The sequence below is a fragment of the Oncorhynchus kisutch genome, linkage group LG11, assembly GCF_002021735.2.
Source record: "Oncorhynchus kisutch isolate 150728-3 linkage group LG11, Okis_V2, whole genome shotgun sequence".
Classification (NCBI taxonomy): Eukaryota; Metazoa; Chordata; class Actinopteri; order Salmoniformes; family Salmonidae; genus Oncorhynchus; species Oncorhynchus kisutch.
This window is the reverse complement of record NC_034184.2, coordinates 40,092,784-40,108,085: the sequence shown is the minus strand read 5'-3', so window position 1 is coordinate 40,108,085 and position 15,302 is coordinate 40,092,784. Positions and strand designations below refer to the sequence as shown.

The following is a 15,302-nucleotide window of genomic DNA, read 5'->3' as shown; positions in this document are numbered from 1 at the left end:
CCAGTTGTTTATGTGCTTTGCAAGCACAGGGTAAGGCTTTGTCCAGAGAACGACTATTTCGCTGGATAGTTGAAGCTATCTCTTTGGCATACTCCTCTGCGTGCAAGGCTCCCCCCAGAGGGACTTAAAGCACATTCTACTAGAGGTGTGGCAACATCTGGACACTACTTTGGGTCTTTACATTGGACGATGTATGTGGGGCAGCTTCTTGTGCCACACCTCACACTTTTGTCAGGTTCTATAGTCTTGACATGACTGCTTCGTCGTTGTCACATACAATACTGGCTGCAGCCAGACGTTAGTTCCCACAAAACATGTATTGTACACATCCCTTTGGGCCCTACATGTTCACACTATAATCCCTTCTACCAGTGCATAGTTATAGAAGAAGGTTATTCTTTCAAATTACCTGTGTTACCTATTTCTTACTAATTGTATCATATAGCCTGCAGTCTTTGCTTGTCTTATCCCGGTTTAATCTATTTTACAATAAGGCTGTAACGTAACAAAATGTGGAAAAGGGTCTGAATACTTTCCGAATGCACTGTATTCCCTGAATTTTAGTACACTGATGATACTGTATGTTTCTTTGTGAATGGCAATTTCATCATGACCACTAGTTCTTAGCTACAGATTGTTATACCAGATCATGTGATTTAACCAAAGATTTATGCTATTCAATTACTGGGAGTTACAGGAAAGGTTATGTTTGACGTAGCACAGAGAATTTAACCTATCTTAACGATGTCGTCTTCATCCTTGATTCAGGGAAACAAGATTCTCATAAAATGTCTGCATCCAGTTGCAGGGGGTCAGTTTGGATTTTAAAAAATGCTCTGTTAATAAAATACTTTTTGCTCCATGACATAATCCATCAATTTGTAAGCCGCCATCTTGTCTATTTCAAGTCTTCTCTCATTAATCGAAGCAGGTCTCGGTTATCATGCCATGCAGCTCTTTGGGGTGCACACTCACCTGTCTCGATCAATGAGAGAAGACCTGAAATTAGACAATGTCTGCAACAATCTTTGGGTAAATCACATTATCTGGTGTAACAATATGTAGCTACAGTTCCCTGCACTTGTGTGTCTCTACACCTGAGAAACACCCAGACACACTGAACTGTAATACAGTGTTCATACAATGTTTTTGTTTTTTTACTTGATTTAGCATTAAATAGTGTACCCTTGTATTTTAGATTTTGACAAAAACAATGTTGAGCATCTGTTTGATGCTACATAGCCCTGTACAGGCAATATAAATATATTCTCTGACTCCATAAAGGCATACAAATTTCCAAGATATTTTGAAAGAAAAGATCCATATTTATCTCATGGTGATTCTGCATCAGGGCTCTACAACCCTGTTAATGGAGAGCTACCGTCCTGTAAATTTTCCCTCAACCATAATCTAGCACACCTGATTTTAATAATTAGCTGGTTGATAAACTGAACCAGGTTAGTTACAACTGGGGTGGGAGCAAAAACATAAAGGAGGGTAGCTCTCCAGGAACAGGGTTGGAGACCCATGTTCTACACATGGTCTTATGCTGAGCCACACTGGCTGTGTTTACAGAGGCAGCCCAATAGTGATCTTTTTTCCCACTATTTGGTCTTAATCACATATCTTTTTCAGAGCTGATCTGATTGGTCAAAATACCAATTAGTGAAAAAAAGATAAGAATTGGGCCGACTGTGTAAACGCAGCCATAGTCCTTTATCCGGCTTCTGTACACTGGCAATGGTGTTCGGCATTGGTGGGTTGGGGAAGCTGAGACTTTGCGCTTATGGCGAATGTTCTTGTCCTGTCTGCGGTAAGTGGCCAGCTGGATAAGACTCTGCCAAAAGTGGTGTAGGGCTTCTTAACCAACAACTGTTTGGTCCTCTTGCAGAAGATTTAGGGCAACATGCCTTTGTTGGTTAAGGTGTCAACAGAATGGGACCATTTAGCGTATTGTTTAGGGACAATGAGGGGACGTTGGGAGCTGCTTTAGAGAAAGATCAGTCAACACAGTGATTGGGCTGGGGGGCTAAAGAAAGTGTAAAAAGTATTTTGGAAGGAAATTCTTACACCGTATGAATAGTTGTGTTGGAGATTAAGGAGAAATGGCACCTCAATCGCTCTCATAGACAACAATACATTTACTGTCTAAGCAGAACCCTGCACAACCCAAAAAAACTTTCTCATCTCAAAGTTCTGTCTGTAAATGAGGTGGTTGTGTCATTACTGTTGTCTTTATTTTATATCCTTCAAGTGCCGCTTTCTGGTTTCTGTCCCACAATCTTGTTGTGCTCCATAACAGCAAGGTGTGTCCGCTCCCTCATGCGTGTATCCAAAATGTCACTGCTTTGGGGTATTTTTCAGCAGGGCACTGGGGAATGGCTCCAGATAACCCGGGTTTTACAAAAAGAAAAGGTTAAAAAAACACTTGGAACCCCATAACAAACACTACCCAATTCATGTTTATACCATGCTTACTGTAAATTGAGTGACCTTAGTAAATATGCCAACTTACCTTCACCTTGTACAGAGCTAGAGGTTGGAAGAGCATGTGGTTGGAATCAGATTCTGTACCACCTACAACAAAATACACAATTTAACCACCCCACTATTTGTATTGATGTCTATTAGACTGGCTAGCTTAGCATACCTAACATGGACATTTCAATGTTGTCAGTTTGCTGTTAGCTAACTACGCTTAGACGTTGCTAACGCTTGCAGATCGTACAACTCCTGGATAAGTATTTTAAGTGTCTTAGCTAACCAGACCACATGTTATAGCATTTTTTTTTGTCGGTGACGTATCACGCCACCATTGGTTGTTCCCTCGCCTCGCCTTAGCTGTGGTACGTGCCCAATTTTGTGCATTAATTCTGGCCTAACCTAGACCAAAATATTGTATTGTAAAATCAATACAAAGCATACACATGCAAACGACATCATCAAACAAACATCAACTGATCACACCTGCCTAGACCCACTAGCACACATCACTTTCCCCCACAAAGCCTGAAACTGCACCATTTTTTCTCTCTCCGTAGCCCAGCACTTTCATTATTTAAATAATAAATAATTAGATTTTTCCATTGTAATTCATGATGGCGGAGTGATTAATTTCCACGTTTTTTGTTTACATTTTCTCAAGATGAGTGATGAAAAGAGGATCGTCCAACCCGTCGGGTATCTCACTACACCCCATATGCAATGTATTGTAATAAGCAGACAGACGGGTTAAAGGTAAATGTTCATTATAATACTTCTGACAGCCAACTTTCTACCTTCGCTCACAACTTCCGGACTTTATATCATTCCCAGAAAGCATGGTTGGATTTTTGATTATTGAGTCATTATTACTTTACACTTAAGACATGACTTGGGCCGGCGTTATAATTGGAGTGCCTTAGGAGGCCTGGCCCGCACTACCGTACCTCCTTGCCCGTCCAAATAAAATATTGAAATATTGATTTATTTGACTGAGACACGCATCGACAGAAAGAGGCATCAATCTCATATAAAACATCTGATCGAGCGAAAAAGCGCCCCTCTGTCTTAACATGTGTAAACTATGTATCTGATGCTGTTTTGACAAAAATAGTACAATCTCCTTTTACTCTCTGTTCTGAACGTGCTAGACGGCCAGTTCGTATACTCTTTAGCCATACCCTTATCCTACTTCTTCTCTGTTCCTCTGGTGATGTGGAGGTTAATCCAGGTCCTACAGTGCCTAGCTCCACTCCCACCCCACAGGTGCTCTCATTTTGTTGACTTCTGTAAACGTAAAAGCCTTGGTTTCAGGCATGTTAACATTAGAAGCCTACTCCCTAAGTTTGTTTTACTCACTGCTTTAGCACACTCTGCCAACCCAAATGTCTTAGCCGTGTCTGAATCCTGGCTTAGGAAAACCACCAAAAACCTTGAAATTTCCATTCCTAACTATAACGTTTTCCGCCAAGATAGAACTACCAAATGGGGCGGTGTTACAATCTACTACAAAGATAGTAATACAGAACTCTGCAGGCTATCTAAGTCTGTACCCAAACAATTTGAGCTTCTACTTCTAAAAATTCCTTTCCAGAAACAAGTCTCTCACTGTTGCCGCTTGCTATAGACCTCTGACCCCAGCTGTGCCCTCGATACCATATGTGAATTGATTGCCCCCCATCTATCTTCTGAGCTCGTGCTACTAGGTGACCTAAACTGGGACATGCTTAACACCCCGGCCATTCTACAAACTAAGCTTGATGCCTTCAATCTCACACAAATGATCAATGAACCTACCAGGTACAACCCCAAATCAGTAAACACGGGCACCCTCATAGATGTCATCCTAACTAACTCGCCCTCCAAATACACCTCTGCTGTTTTCAATCAAGATCTTAGCGATCACTGCCTCATTGCCTGCATCCGTAATGGGTCTGCGACCAAACGACCACCCCTCATCACTGTCAAACGCTCCCTGAAACATTTCTGCGAGCAGGCTTTTCTAATCGACCTGGCTGGGGTATCCTGGAATGACATTGACCTCATCCCGTCAGTAGATGATGCCTGGCTATTCTTTAAAAGTGCCTTCCTCACCATCTTAAATAAGCATGCCCCTCTCAAAAAATGTAGAATTAGGAATAGATATAGTCCTTGGTTCACTCCAGACCTGTCTGCCCTTGACCAGCACAAAAACATCCTGTGTCGTTCTGCATTAGCATCGAATAGCCCCCTTGACATGCAACTTTTCAGGGAAGTTAGGAACAAATATACACAGGCAGTTAGAAAAGCTAAGGCAAGCTTTTCAAACAGAAATTTGCATCCTGTAGTACTAACTCAAAAACGTTCTGGGACACTGTAAAGTCCATGGAGAATAAGAGCACCTCCTCCCAGCTGCCCACTGCTCTGAGGCTAGGAAACACTGTTACCACCGATAAATCCACTATAATTGAGAATTTCAATAAGCATTTCTCTACGGCTGGCCATGCTTTCCACTTGGCTACCCCTACCCCGGTCAACTGCCCGGCACCCTCCACAGCAACCCGCCAAAGCCCCCACCATTTCTCCTTTACCCAAATCCAGATAGCCAATGTTCTGAAAGAGCTGCAAAATCTGGACCCCTACAAATCAGCCGGGCTAGACAATCTGGACCCTCTCTTTCTAAAATTATCTGCCCAAATTGTTGCAACCCCTATTACTAGCCTGTTCAACCTCTCTTTCGTATCGTCTGAGATTCCCAAAGATTGGAAAGCTGCCGCGGTCATCCCCCTCTTCAAAGGGGGTGACACTCTAGACCCAAACTGCTACAGACCTATATCTATCCTACCCTGTCTTTCTAAGGTCTTCGAAAGCCAAGTTAACGAACAGATTACTGACCATTTTGAATCCCACCATACCTTCTCCACTATGCAATCTGGTTTCAGAGCTGGTCATGGGTGCACCTCAGCCACGCTCAAGGTTCTAAACGACATCATAACCGCCATCGATAAGAGAAATGACTGTGCAGCCGTATTCATCTACCTGGCCACGGCTTTCGACTCTGTCAATCACAACATTCTTATTGGCAGACTCGACAGCCTTGGTTTCTCAAATGATTGCCTCGCCTGGTTTACCAACTACTTCTCTGATAGAGTTCAGTGTGTCAAATCGGAGGGACTGTTGTCCGGACCTCTGACAGTCTCTTTCGGTGTGCCACAGGGTTCAATTCTCGGGCCGACTCTCTTTTCTGTATACATCAATGATGTTGCTCTTGCTGCTGGTGATTCTCTGATCCACCTCTACGCAGACGACACCATTCTGTATACTTCTGGCCCCTCCTTGGACACGGTGTTAACTAACCTCCAGACGAGCTTCAATGCCATACAACTCTCCTTCCGTGGCCTCCAACTGCTCTTAAACGCAAGTAAAACTAAATGCATGCTATTTAATCGATCACTGCCCGCACCTGCCCGCCCGTCCAGCATCACTACTCTGGACGGCTCTGACTTAGAATACGTGGACAACTACAAATACCTAGGTGTATGGTTAGACTGTAAACTCTCCTTCCAGACTCCCATTAAGCATCTCCAATCCAAAATTTAATCTAGAATTGGCTTCCTTTATCGCAACAAAGCATCCTTCACTCATGCTGCCAAACATACCCTCGTAAAACTGACCATCCTACCGATCCTCGACTTCGGTGATGTCATCTATAAAATAGCCTCCAACACTCTACTCAACGAACTGGATGCAGCCTATCACAGTGCCATCCGTTTTGTCACCAAAGCCCCATACACTACCAACCATTGCGACCTGTACGCTCTCGTTGGTTGGCCCTCGCTTCATACTCGTCGCCAAATCCACTGGCTACAGGTCTCTGCTAGGTAAAGCCCCGCCTTATCTCAGCTCACTGGTCACCATAGCAGCACCGACTCGTAGCACGTGATCCAGCAGGTATATCTCACTGGTCACCCCCAAAGCCAATTCCTCGTTTGGTCGTCTTTCCTTCCAGTTCAAATCAAATCAAATCAAATCAAATTTATTTATATAGCCCTTCGTACATCAGCTGATATCTCAAAGTGCTGTACAGAAACCCAGCCTAAAACCCCAAACAGCAAGCAATGCAGGTGTAGAAGCACGGTGGCTAGGAAAAACTCCCTAGAAAGGCCAGAACCAGGCTATGTGGGGTGGCCAGTCCTCTTCTGCCTGTGCCGGGTGGAGATTATAACAGAACATGGCCAAGATGTTCAAATGTTCATAAATGACCAGCATGGTCGAATAATAATAAGGCAGAACAGTTGAAACTGGAGCAGCAGCACAGTCAGGTGGAAGTTGAAACTGGAGCAGCAGCATGGCCAGGTGGACTGGGGACAGCAAGGAGTCATCATGTCAGGTAGTCCTGGGGCATGGTCCTAGGGCTCAGGTCCTCCGAGAGAGAGAAAGAAAGAGAGAAGGAGAGAATTAGAGAACGCACACTTAGATTCACACAGGACACCGAATAGGACAGGAGAAGTACTCCAGATATAACAAACTGACCCCAGCCCCCCGACACATAAACTACTGCAGCATAAATACTGGAGGCTCAGACAGGAGGGGTCAGGAGACACTGTGGCCCCATCCGAGGACACCCCCGGACAGGGCCAAACAGGAAGGATATAACCCCACCCACTTTGCCAAAGCACAGCCCCCACACCACTAGAGGGATATCTTCAACCACCAACTTACCATCCTGAGACAAGGCTGAGTATAGCCCACAAAGATCTCCGCCACGGCACAACCCAAGGGGGGGGGGGGGGGGGGGGGCGCCAACCCAGACAGGATGACCACAGCAGTGAATCAACCCACTCAGGTGACGCACCCCCTCCACGGACGGCATGAGAGAGCCCCAGCAAGCCAGTGACTCAGCCCCTGTAATAGGGTTAGAGGCAGAGAATCCCAGTGGAATGAGGGGAACCGGCCAGGCAGAGACAGCAAGGGCGGTTCGTTGCTCCAGAGCCTTTCCGTTCACCTTCCCACTCCTGGGCCAGACTACACTCAATCATATGACCCACTGAAGAGATGAGTCTTCAGTAAAGACTTAAAGGTTGAAACCGAGTTTGCGTCGCTGACATGGGTAGGCAGACCGTTCCATAAAAATGGAGCTCTATAGGAGAAAGCCCTGCCTCCAGCTGTTTGCTTAGAAATTCTAGGGACAATTAGGAGGCATGCGTCTTGTGACCGTAGCGTACGTGTAGGTATGTACGGCAGGACCAAATCAGAGAGATAGGTAGGAGCAAGCCCATGTAATGCTTTGTAGGTTAGCAGTAAAACCTTGAAATCAGCCCTTGCTTTGACAGGAAGCCAGTGTAGAGAGGCTAGCACTTGAGTAATATGATCAAATATTTTGGTTCTAGTCAGGATTCTAGCAGCCGTATTTAGCACTAACTGAAGTTTATTTACTGCTTTATCCGGGTAGCCGGAAAGTAGAGCATTGCAGTAGTCTAACCTAGAAGTGACAAAAGCATGGATAAATTTTTCTGCATCATTTTTGGACAGAAAGTTTCTGATTTTTGCAATGTTAAGTAGATGGAAAAAAGCTGTCCTCGAAATGGTCTTGATATGTTCTTCAAAAGAGAGATCAGGGTCCAGAGTAACGCCGAGGTCCTTCACAGTTTTATTTGAGACGACTGTACAACCATTAAGATTAATTGTCAGATTCAACAGAAGATCTCTTTGTTTCTTGGGACCTAGAACAAGCATCTCTGTTTTGTCCGAGTTTAATAGTAGAAAGTTTGCAGCCATCCACTTCCTTATGTCTGAAACGCATGCTTCTAGCGAGGGCAATTTTGGGGCTTCACCATGTTTCATTGAAATGTACAGCTGTGTGTCATCCGCATAGCAGTGAAAGTTTACATTATGTTTTCGAATAACATCCCCAAGAGGTAAAATATATAGTGAAAACAATAGTGGTCCTAAAACGGAACCTTGAGGAACACCGAAATGTACAGTTGATTTGTCAGAGGACAAACCATTCACAGAGACAAACTGATATCTTTCCGACAGATAAGATCTAAACCAGGCCAGAACATGTCCGTGTAGACCAATTTGGGTTTCCAATCTCTCCAAAAGAATGTGGTGATCGATGGTATCAAAAGCAGCACTAAGGTCTAGGAGCACGAGGACAGATGCAGAGCCTCGGTCCGATGCCATTCAAATGTAATTTACCATCTTCACAAGTGCCGTCTCAGTGCTATGATGGGGTCTAAAACCAGACTGAAGCATTTCGTATACATTGTTTGTCTTCAGGAAGGCAGTGAGATGCTGCGCAACAGCCTTCTCTAACATTTTTGAGAGGAATGGAAGATTCGATATAGGCCGATAGTTTTTTATATTTTCTGGGTCAAGGTTTGGCTTTTTCAAGAGAGGCTTTATTACTGCCACTTTTTGTGAGTTTGGTACACATCCAGTGGATAGAGAGCCGTTTATTATGTTCAACATAGGAGGGCCAAGCACAGGAAGCAGCTCTTTCAGTAATTTAGTTGGAATAGGGTCCAGTATGCAGCTTGAAGGTTTAGAGGCCATGATTATTTTCATCATTGTGTCAAGAGATCTAGTACTAAAACACTTGAGCGTCTCTCTTGATCCTAGGTCCTGGCAGAGTTGTGCAGACTCAGGACAACTGAGGTTTGGAGGAATACGCAGGTTTAAAGAGGAGTCCGTAATTTGCTTTCTAATAATCATAATCTTTTCCTCAAAGAAGTTCATGAATTTATCACTGCTAAAGTGAAAGTCATCCTCTCTTGGGGAATGCTGCTTTTTAGTTAGCTTTGCGACAGTATCAAAAAGGAATCTCGGATTGTTCTTATTTTCCTCAATTAAGTTAGAAAAATAGGATGATCGAGCAGCAGTAAGGGCTCTTCGGTACTGCACGGTACCGTCCTTCCAAGCTAGTCGGAAGACTTCCAGTTTGGTGTGGCGCCATTTCCGTTCCAATTTTCTGGAAGCTTGCTTCAGAGCTCGGGTATTTTCTGTGTACCAGGGAGCTAGTTTCTTATGAGAATTTTTTTTAGTTTTTAGGGGTGCAACTGCATCTAGGGTATTGCGCAAGGTTAAATTGATATCCTCAGTTAGGTGGTTAACTGATTTTTTGTCCTCTGGCGTCCTTGGGTAGGCAGAGGGAGTCTGGAAGGGCATCAAGGAATCTTTGTGTTGTCTGTGCTATAAATTCACGACTTTTGATGTTCCTTGGTTGGGGTCTGAGCAGATTATTTGTTGCAATTGGAAACGTAATAAAATGGTGGTCCGATAGTCCAGGATTATGAGGAAAAACATTAAGATCCACCACATTTATTCCATGGGACAAAACTAGGTCCAGCGTATGACTGTGATAGTGAGTGGGTCCAGAGACATGTTGGACAAAACCCACTGAGTCGATGATGGCTCCGAAAGCCTTTTGGAGTGGGTCTGTGGACTTTTCCATGTGAATATTAAAGTCACCAAAGATTAGAATATTATCTGCTATGACTACAAGGTCCGATAGGAATTCAGGGAACTCAGTGAGAAACGCTGTATATGGCCCAGGAGGCCTGTAAACAGTAGCTATAAAAAGTGATTGAGTAGGCTGCATAGATTTCATGACTAGAAGCTCAAAAGAGCTTTTTTTTTTTGTAAATTGAAATTTGCTATCGTAAATGTTAGCAACACCTCCGCCTTTGCGGGATGCACGGGGGATATGGTCACTAGTGTAGCCAGGAGCTGAGGCCTCATTTAAAACAGTAAATTCATCAGGCTTAAGCCATGTTTCAGTCAGGCCAATCACATCAAGATTATGATCAGAGATTAGTTCATTGACTATAATTGCCTTTGAAGTAAGGGATCTAACATTAAGTAGCCCTATTTTGAGATGTGAGGTATCATGATCTCTTTCAGTAATGACAGGAATGGAGGTGGTCTTTATCCTAGTGAGATTGCTAAGGCGAACACCGCCATGTTTAGTTTTGCCCAACCTAGGTCGAGGCACAGACACGGTCTCAATGGTGATAGCTGAGCTGACTACACTGACTGTGCTAGTGGCAGACTCCACTATGCTGGCAGGCTGGCTAACAGCCTGCTGCCTGGCCTGCACCCTATTTCATTGTGGAGCTAGAGGAGTTAGAGCCCTGTCTATGTTGGTAAATAAGATGAGAGCACCCCTCCAGCTAGGATGGAGTCCGTCACTCCTCAGCAGGTCAGGCTTGGTCCTGTTTGTGGGTGAGTCCCAGAAAGAGGGCCAATTATCTACAAATTCTAACTTTTGGGAGGGGCAGAAAACAGTTTTCAACCAGCGATTGAGTTGTGAGACTCTGCTGTAGAGCTCATCACTCCCCCTAACTGGGAGGGGGCCAGAGACAATTACTCGATGGCGACACATCTTTCTAGCTGATATGCACGCAGAAGCTATGTTGCGCTTGGTGATCTCTGACTGTTTCATCCTAACATCGTTGGTGCCGACGTGGATAACAATATCTCTATACTCTCTACACTCGCCAGTTTTAGCTTTAGCCAGCACCATCTTCAGATTAGCCTTAACGTCGGTAGCCCTGCCCCCGGGTAAACAGTGTATGATCGCTGGATGATTCGCTTTAAGTCTAATACTGCGGGTAATGGAGTCGCCAATGAGAGTTTTCAATTTGTCAGAGCTAATGGTGGGAAGCTTCGGCGTCTCAGACCCCATAACGGGAGGAGTAGAGACCAGAGAAGAATCGGCCTCTGACTCCGACCCGCAGTCACCCGCAGCAGTTCTCTGCTGCCCATGACTGGAACGAATTGCAAAAATCTCTGAAGCTGGAGACTCACATCTCCCTCACTAGCTTTAAGCACCAGCTGTCAGAGCAGCTTACAGATCACTGCACCTGTACATAGCCCATCTGTAAACAGCCCATCTATCTACCTACCTCATCCCCCATACTGGCATTTATTTATTTTACTCCTTTGCACCCCAGTATCTCTACCTGCACATTCATCTTCTGCCGATCTACTATTCCAGTGTTTAATTGCTATATTGTAATTACTTCGCCACCATGGCCTATTTATTTCCTTAACTTACCTCATTTGCACTCACTGTATATAGACATTTTGTTTTATTTTGTTCTACTGTATTATTGACTGTTCGTTTTGTTTACTCCATGTGTAACTCTGTGTTGTTGTATGTGTCGAATTGCTACGCTTTATATTGGCCAGGTCGCAGTTGCAAATGAGAACTTGTTCTCAACTAGCCTACCTGGTTAAATAAAGGTTAATAAAAAATAAAAATAAAAAACTATGTACAGATCTCTGGTTTCAGCATCTTGCAAATTGGAAAGGAAAGCTGGTGATTGCACAGTGCACTGTTCGGGTGCTGGCTTCCCCTAAAGTAAGTGTATGTTTTGCCACAATTATATAATTACTCTGGTCTAAATTAATTAATTAAAAATACTTCACTTCATTGAGGCTGTTGAGCTGTCTGGTATTTACCATTACACCCATGAAAAAATGTGAGGTATTTCCTGCCTATGGAAATCAAACGCCGGTCCAACTGATTTGTTCTGCGCAGGACCTGGACATAACTCTGCCGTTATGATGTATAATGTGTGAATTTTGTCTCTTGTATAGTACATTCTATACATTATCTTTATACTGGATTCATCGTACAAATTCGTTAACCGTAATTTCGTTCGCTATGCTCCAACTTTCCCTCCATTTTGTGTCAACATCAGTTCTTTTCAGGTCTTGGTTCGAATAGTTTATTTTTTCTAAGAGATTGTCAATTGAATATGCTCACTGCAAGGTTTTTTAAATTGCATGTATTTGAAACTATCAACACTGGTCAGTCAAATTTATTTTTAACTCTGTCATTGAAATACATGTATTTTCTGTTATCAAGTAATTTACGGTTTCTATGCCTTTTTTAAATTTTATTTTTATTGCCATTATTAAAAACAATCCACGTTACTTTCTAAATGTAATCATTTACAGTTACCTGTCAAATTGCAATCAGTAACGTAACCTTTGGATTACTCAAACTCAGTAATGTAATCTGATTCATTTTATTGGATTACTTTCCCCTTGAATGGCATTAGAAGAAGACGAGAAGGATCCATCAAGCACATTTGGTGTGTCATTTATAGTGGAATGCCTTGTGGTCAGACTCGCTCAGGTGGAGTACACTTGCACCTTTTTTCAATGCTGAATTGAATATGATTGAGAAAATAGAAAGGTGTCATCATGTATTTTTTCGCAAACCTTTGATTTTAAAAGTAATCAAATAAGTAATTAACTAGTTTTTCAAAAGTATCTGTAATCTGATGACAATATTACCACTGGTAATGTACCTGATTACAGTTTTTAGTAATCAGATTACATGTACATGCTTACATGTAATCAGTTACTCCCCAACAGAACACTCTTAAATCTTAATAAATGCCTAGGCATAAAATTATGTGTTGTATTGAATTTCTAAGAGAAGCTGTGTTTTGTCCACATTGTGCAGGACATACCCATACAGTACAGCAGATGGCAGCAACTTTACATTTGAATTTTCAAAGGTCTCTCTATAGGGATAATACATTATGCAGTATAAGTTAACTGTTATATTATACGATGCAGCCTGGTCTCATAGAGTAGACGTAACATAGTAAAGTAAATTCGGGAGGCTCAACTTAATGTTGTATTACGTTAAGTATGGTTACACAAGACAGAAGATGACTTAATCATCTGTTTTATACAACAACGTGAATGTCGAGCTAACCAAAGGTTGCGTGTTCGAATGTCATCATGGACAACTGTAACATTTTAGCTATTTAGCAACTTTGCAAATAATTAGCATGTTAGCTAACCCTTCCCCTTTAACCTAACTCCTAAACCTAACCTTAACCCTAGCCCTACCCTAGCTAACATTAGCCCCTTTTGCCACACAATTGGAATTCGTAACATATCATACGTTTTGAAATGTATAACATATTGTATGGATTGCTAATCGTAACATATTGTACGAATTGCAATTGTAAAATATATGACTTGTAATTTGTAACATATACAAAATGGATGATGGACATCCACAAATTAATAGCCTACATACCATACAAAACGTAACATTTCATATTAATTGGAGTGGCCGCCAGATTTCATTCTGTGATGTTTCCTACTGTTCAATATTCACAATCAGTGGAGAAAAGATCTGAATTTGGCTGCCTATGGAAATGCAGCCCAAAAAGTGTGGCTGCATTAAAAAAAAGTAGGCCTATGCTTTAATTTGGACCACTGGTTAACTGGAGCCACTGCATAGCCTTATAACTGTTTTTAGACTATTTTCCACACCAGTGTTATGGGGCATAGCATCGGTCTGTTTCCTTGGCTATATAGCTAAGAAAAGTCCCCATTGTCGGGTCATCAGACATGGAGGAAAGTGAATGGTAAATCTGTAGAAGGGGTCTGTCAGCCTCCATGTCTACCATTTATTTATGTGTATGGGAAGTTACGTGACACTTGTGGTCGGGGGAGCGGTTTTATGGTGCTTTCAAGACTGGGAAATAACCGAGATCAGGTTATGACGTTGGTGATCTTCAGGTCGGAAAGGCAGGGCTCTAGAAAGATGCCTGAGTTTCCGATTTGGAATTCCGAGTTTGATGACCATTCAAAACGTTTTGTTCCGAGTTCCCAGTTGTCTTGAAAGCACCAATAGCATTGAGGTCAGAACTTGTTTTTCTCCCATTGAGCGTCATTTTACCAACTAAACCTCCCGCCCCCTCAGCGCACTCTCGGGAACGCGGTTGCACTATTCGACTCAATTTCGTTATCATCCGTTGTCATTTTACTCTTATGTGCAACGGACTTTTCTCTTATGTTCACATCTATTTGTGTGAAGATGACTAGCTTGAAGGCGTTTAAGGAGCCATTCGGTAAGTCTGCACTGTTATTTCAAACGTTAAATGGTATAGATAGGCTATGTCGTTTATGATGCTACCTTTTTTGCTAGTGGTTCTTTTTGAGCAACCTTCTAATTTACAAATAAATAGACCCACTGTAATATTGAAATGCAAAAGTCCTTTTGTTTTTTAAATGTTGGTTATCTGAACTTTTTAAATAATTCGTTTAAAAAAGTTTTATAATTCATTTCACATTGACATACTTTAATTAAGATAACTTGCATTCCATTGATTCCATTTCAACGTGCTCTTCTCACAAGTGGGATTTCCCCAAATATAAAAATACCCCTCATACTGGTCATCTATGGGAATCAAACCGACAAACCTAGCATCACAAGTGCCATGCTCCACCAACTGAGCCACATCACATCATCGCAAACCACTTGATGTCTCAATGTACTCAATAACTTTATTGTCCATTGTTTTTCTTCATGGTGATGGAAAGTCAACAGGTACAAACCTAGATGACCAGCCTTTATACAATATAGTACTGTACATTTACATTAAGTGGTTTGTAAGGATGGTAAATTAATACTGAACAAAAGTGGTTATTTTCCATGTTATAAAAAATATATATATATGATCAAGAAAAGATTTACTTTGATGTGGATATTTTGTGTCTTTGCCCATAACTTTGCACCTTTTGATGTAAATGTTTGAGGACACGGTTTTGTTCTTTGTCATTCTAATGGAATCCAGAATAACAGAGAAAGGGACAGGGCAACAACTCTTGTAATTCTAACTATTGAATCCTGAAAGATACTGTTCTCAATTGTACAACAACATTTTCTGCCAAAGCAGAGATGCTGAAAAAAAATGTTGCCAGCCCTACAGACTTTTTATATCAATCCACTAATACAAGTAAAGTCCCAGTGCACTACTTTTGTGGAAAAACATTGAAACAAGAATAATATATACAATACC

At 42.3% G+C, this 15,302-nt stretch overlaps 1 protein-coding gene across 2 annotated transcripts in view; it reads left to right on the top strand.

The window, feature by feature from the left end:
• The first annotated feature begins 1,702 nt into the window (after positions 1–1,702).
• Positions 1,703–15,302, top strand: part of LOC109899098 (ectodysplasin-A receptor-associated adapter protein-like) — a 22,534-nt gene continuing 8,934 nt past the window's right edge. The window contains exon 1 of one of the 2 annotated variants that reach the window (XM_031835780.1): positions 1,703–1,813. In XM_031835780.1, the coding sequence (XP_031691640.1) occupies positions 1,741–1,813 (73 nt within the window). In that variant the 5' untranslated portion in view covers positions 1,703–1,740. Of the gene's footprint in view, positions 1,814–14,004; positions 14,352–15,302 lie in introns of those variants that run through there. The other variant, XM_020494154.2, reaches the window with a different exon arrangement.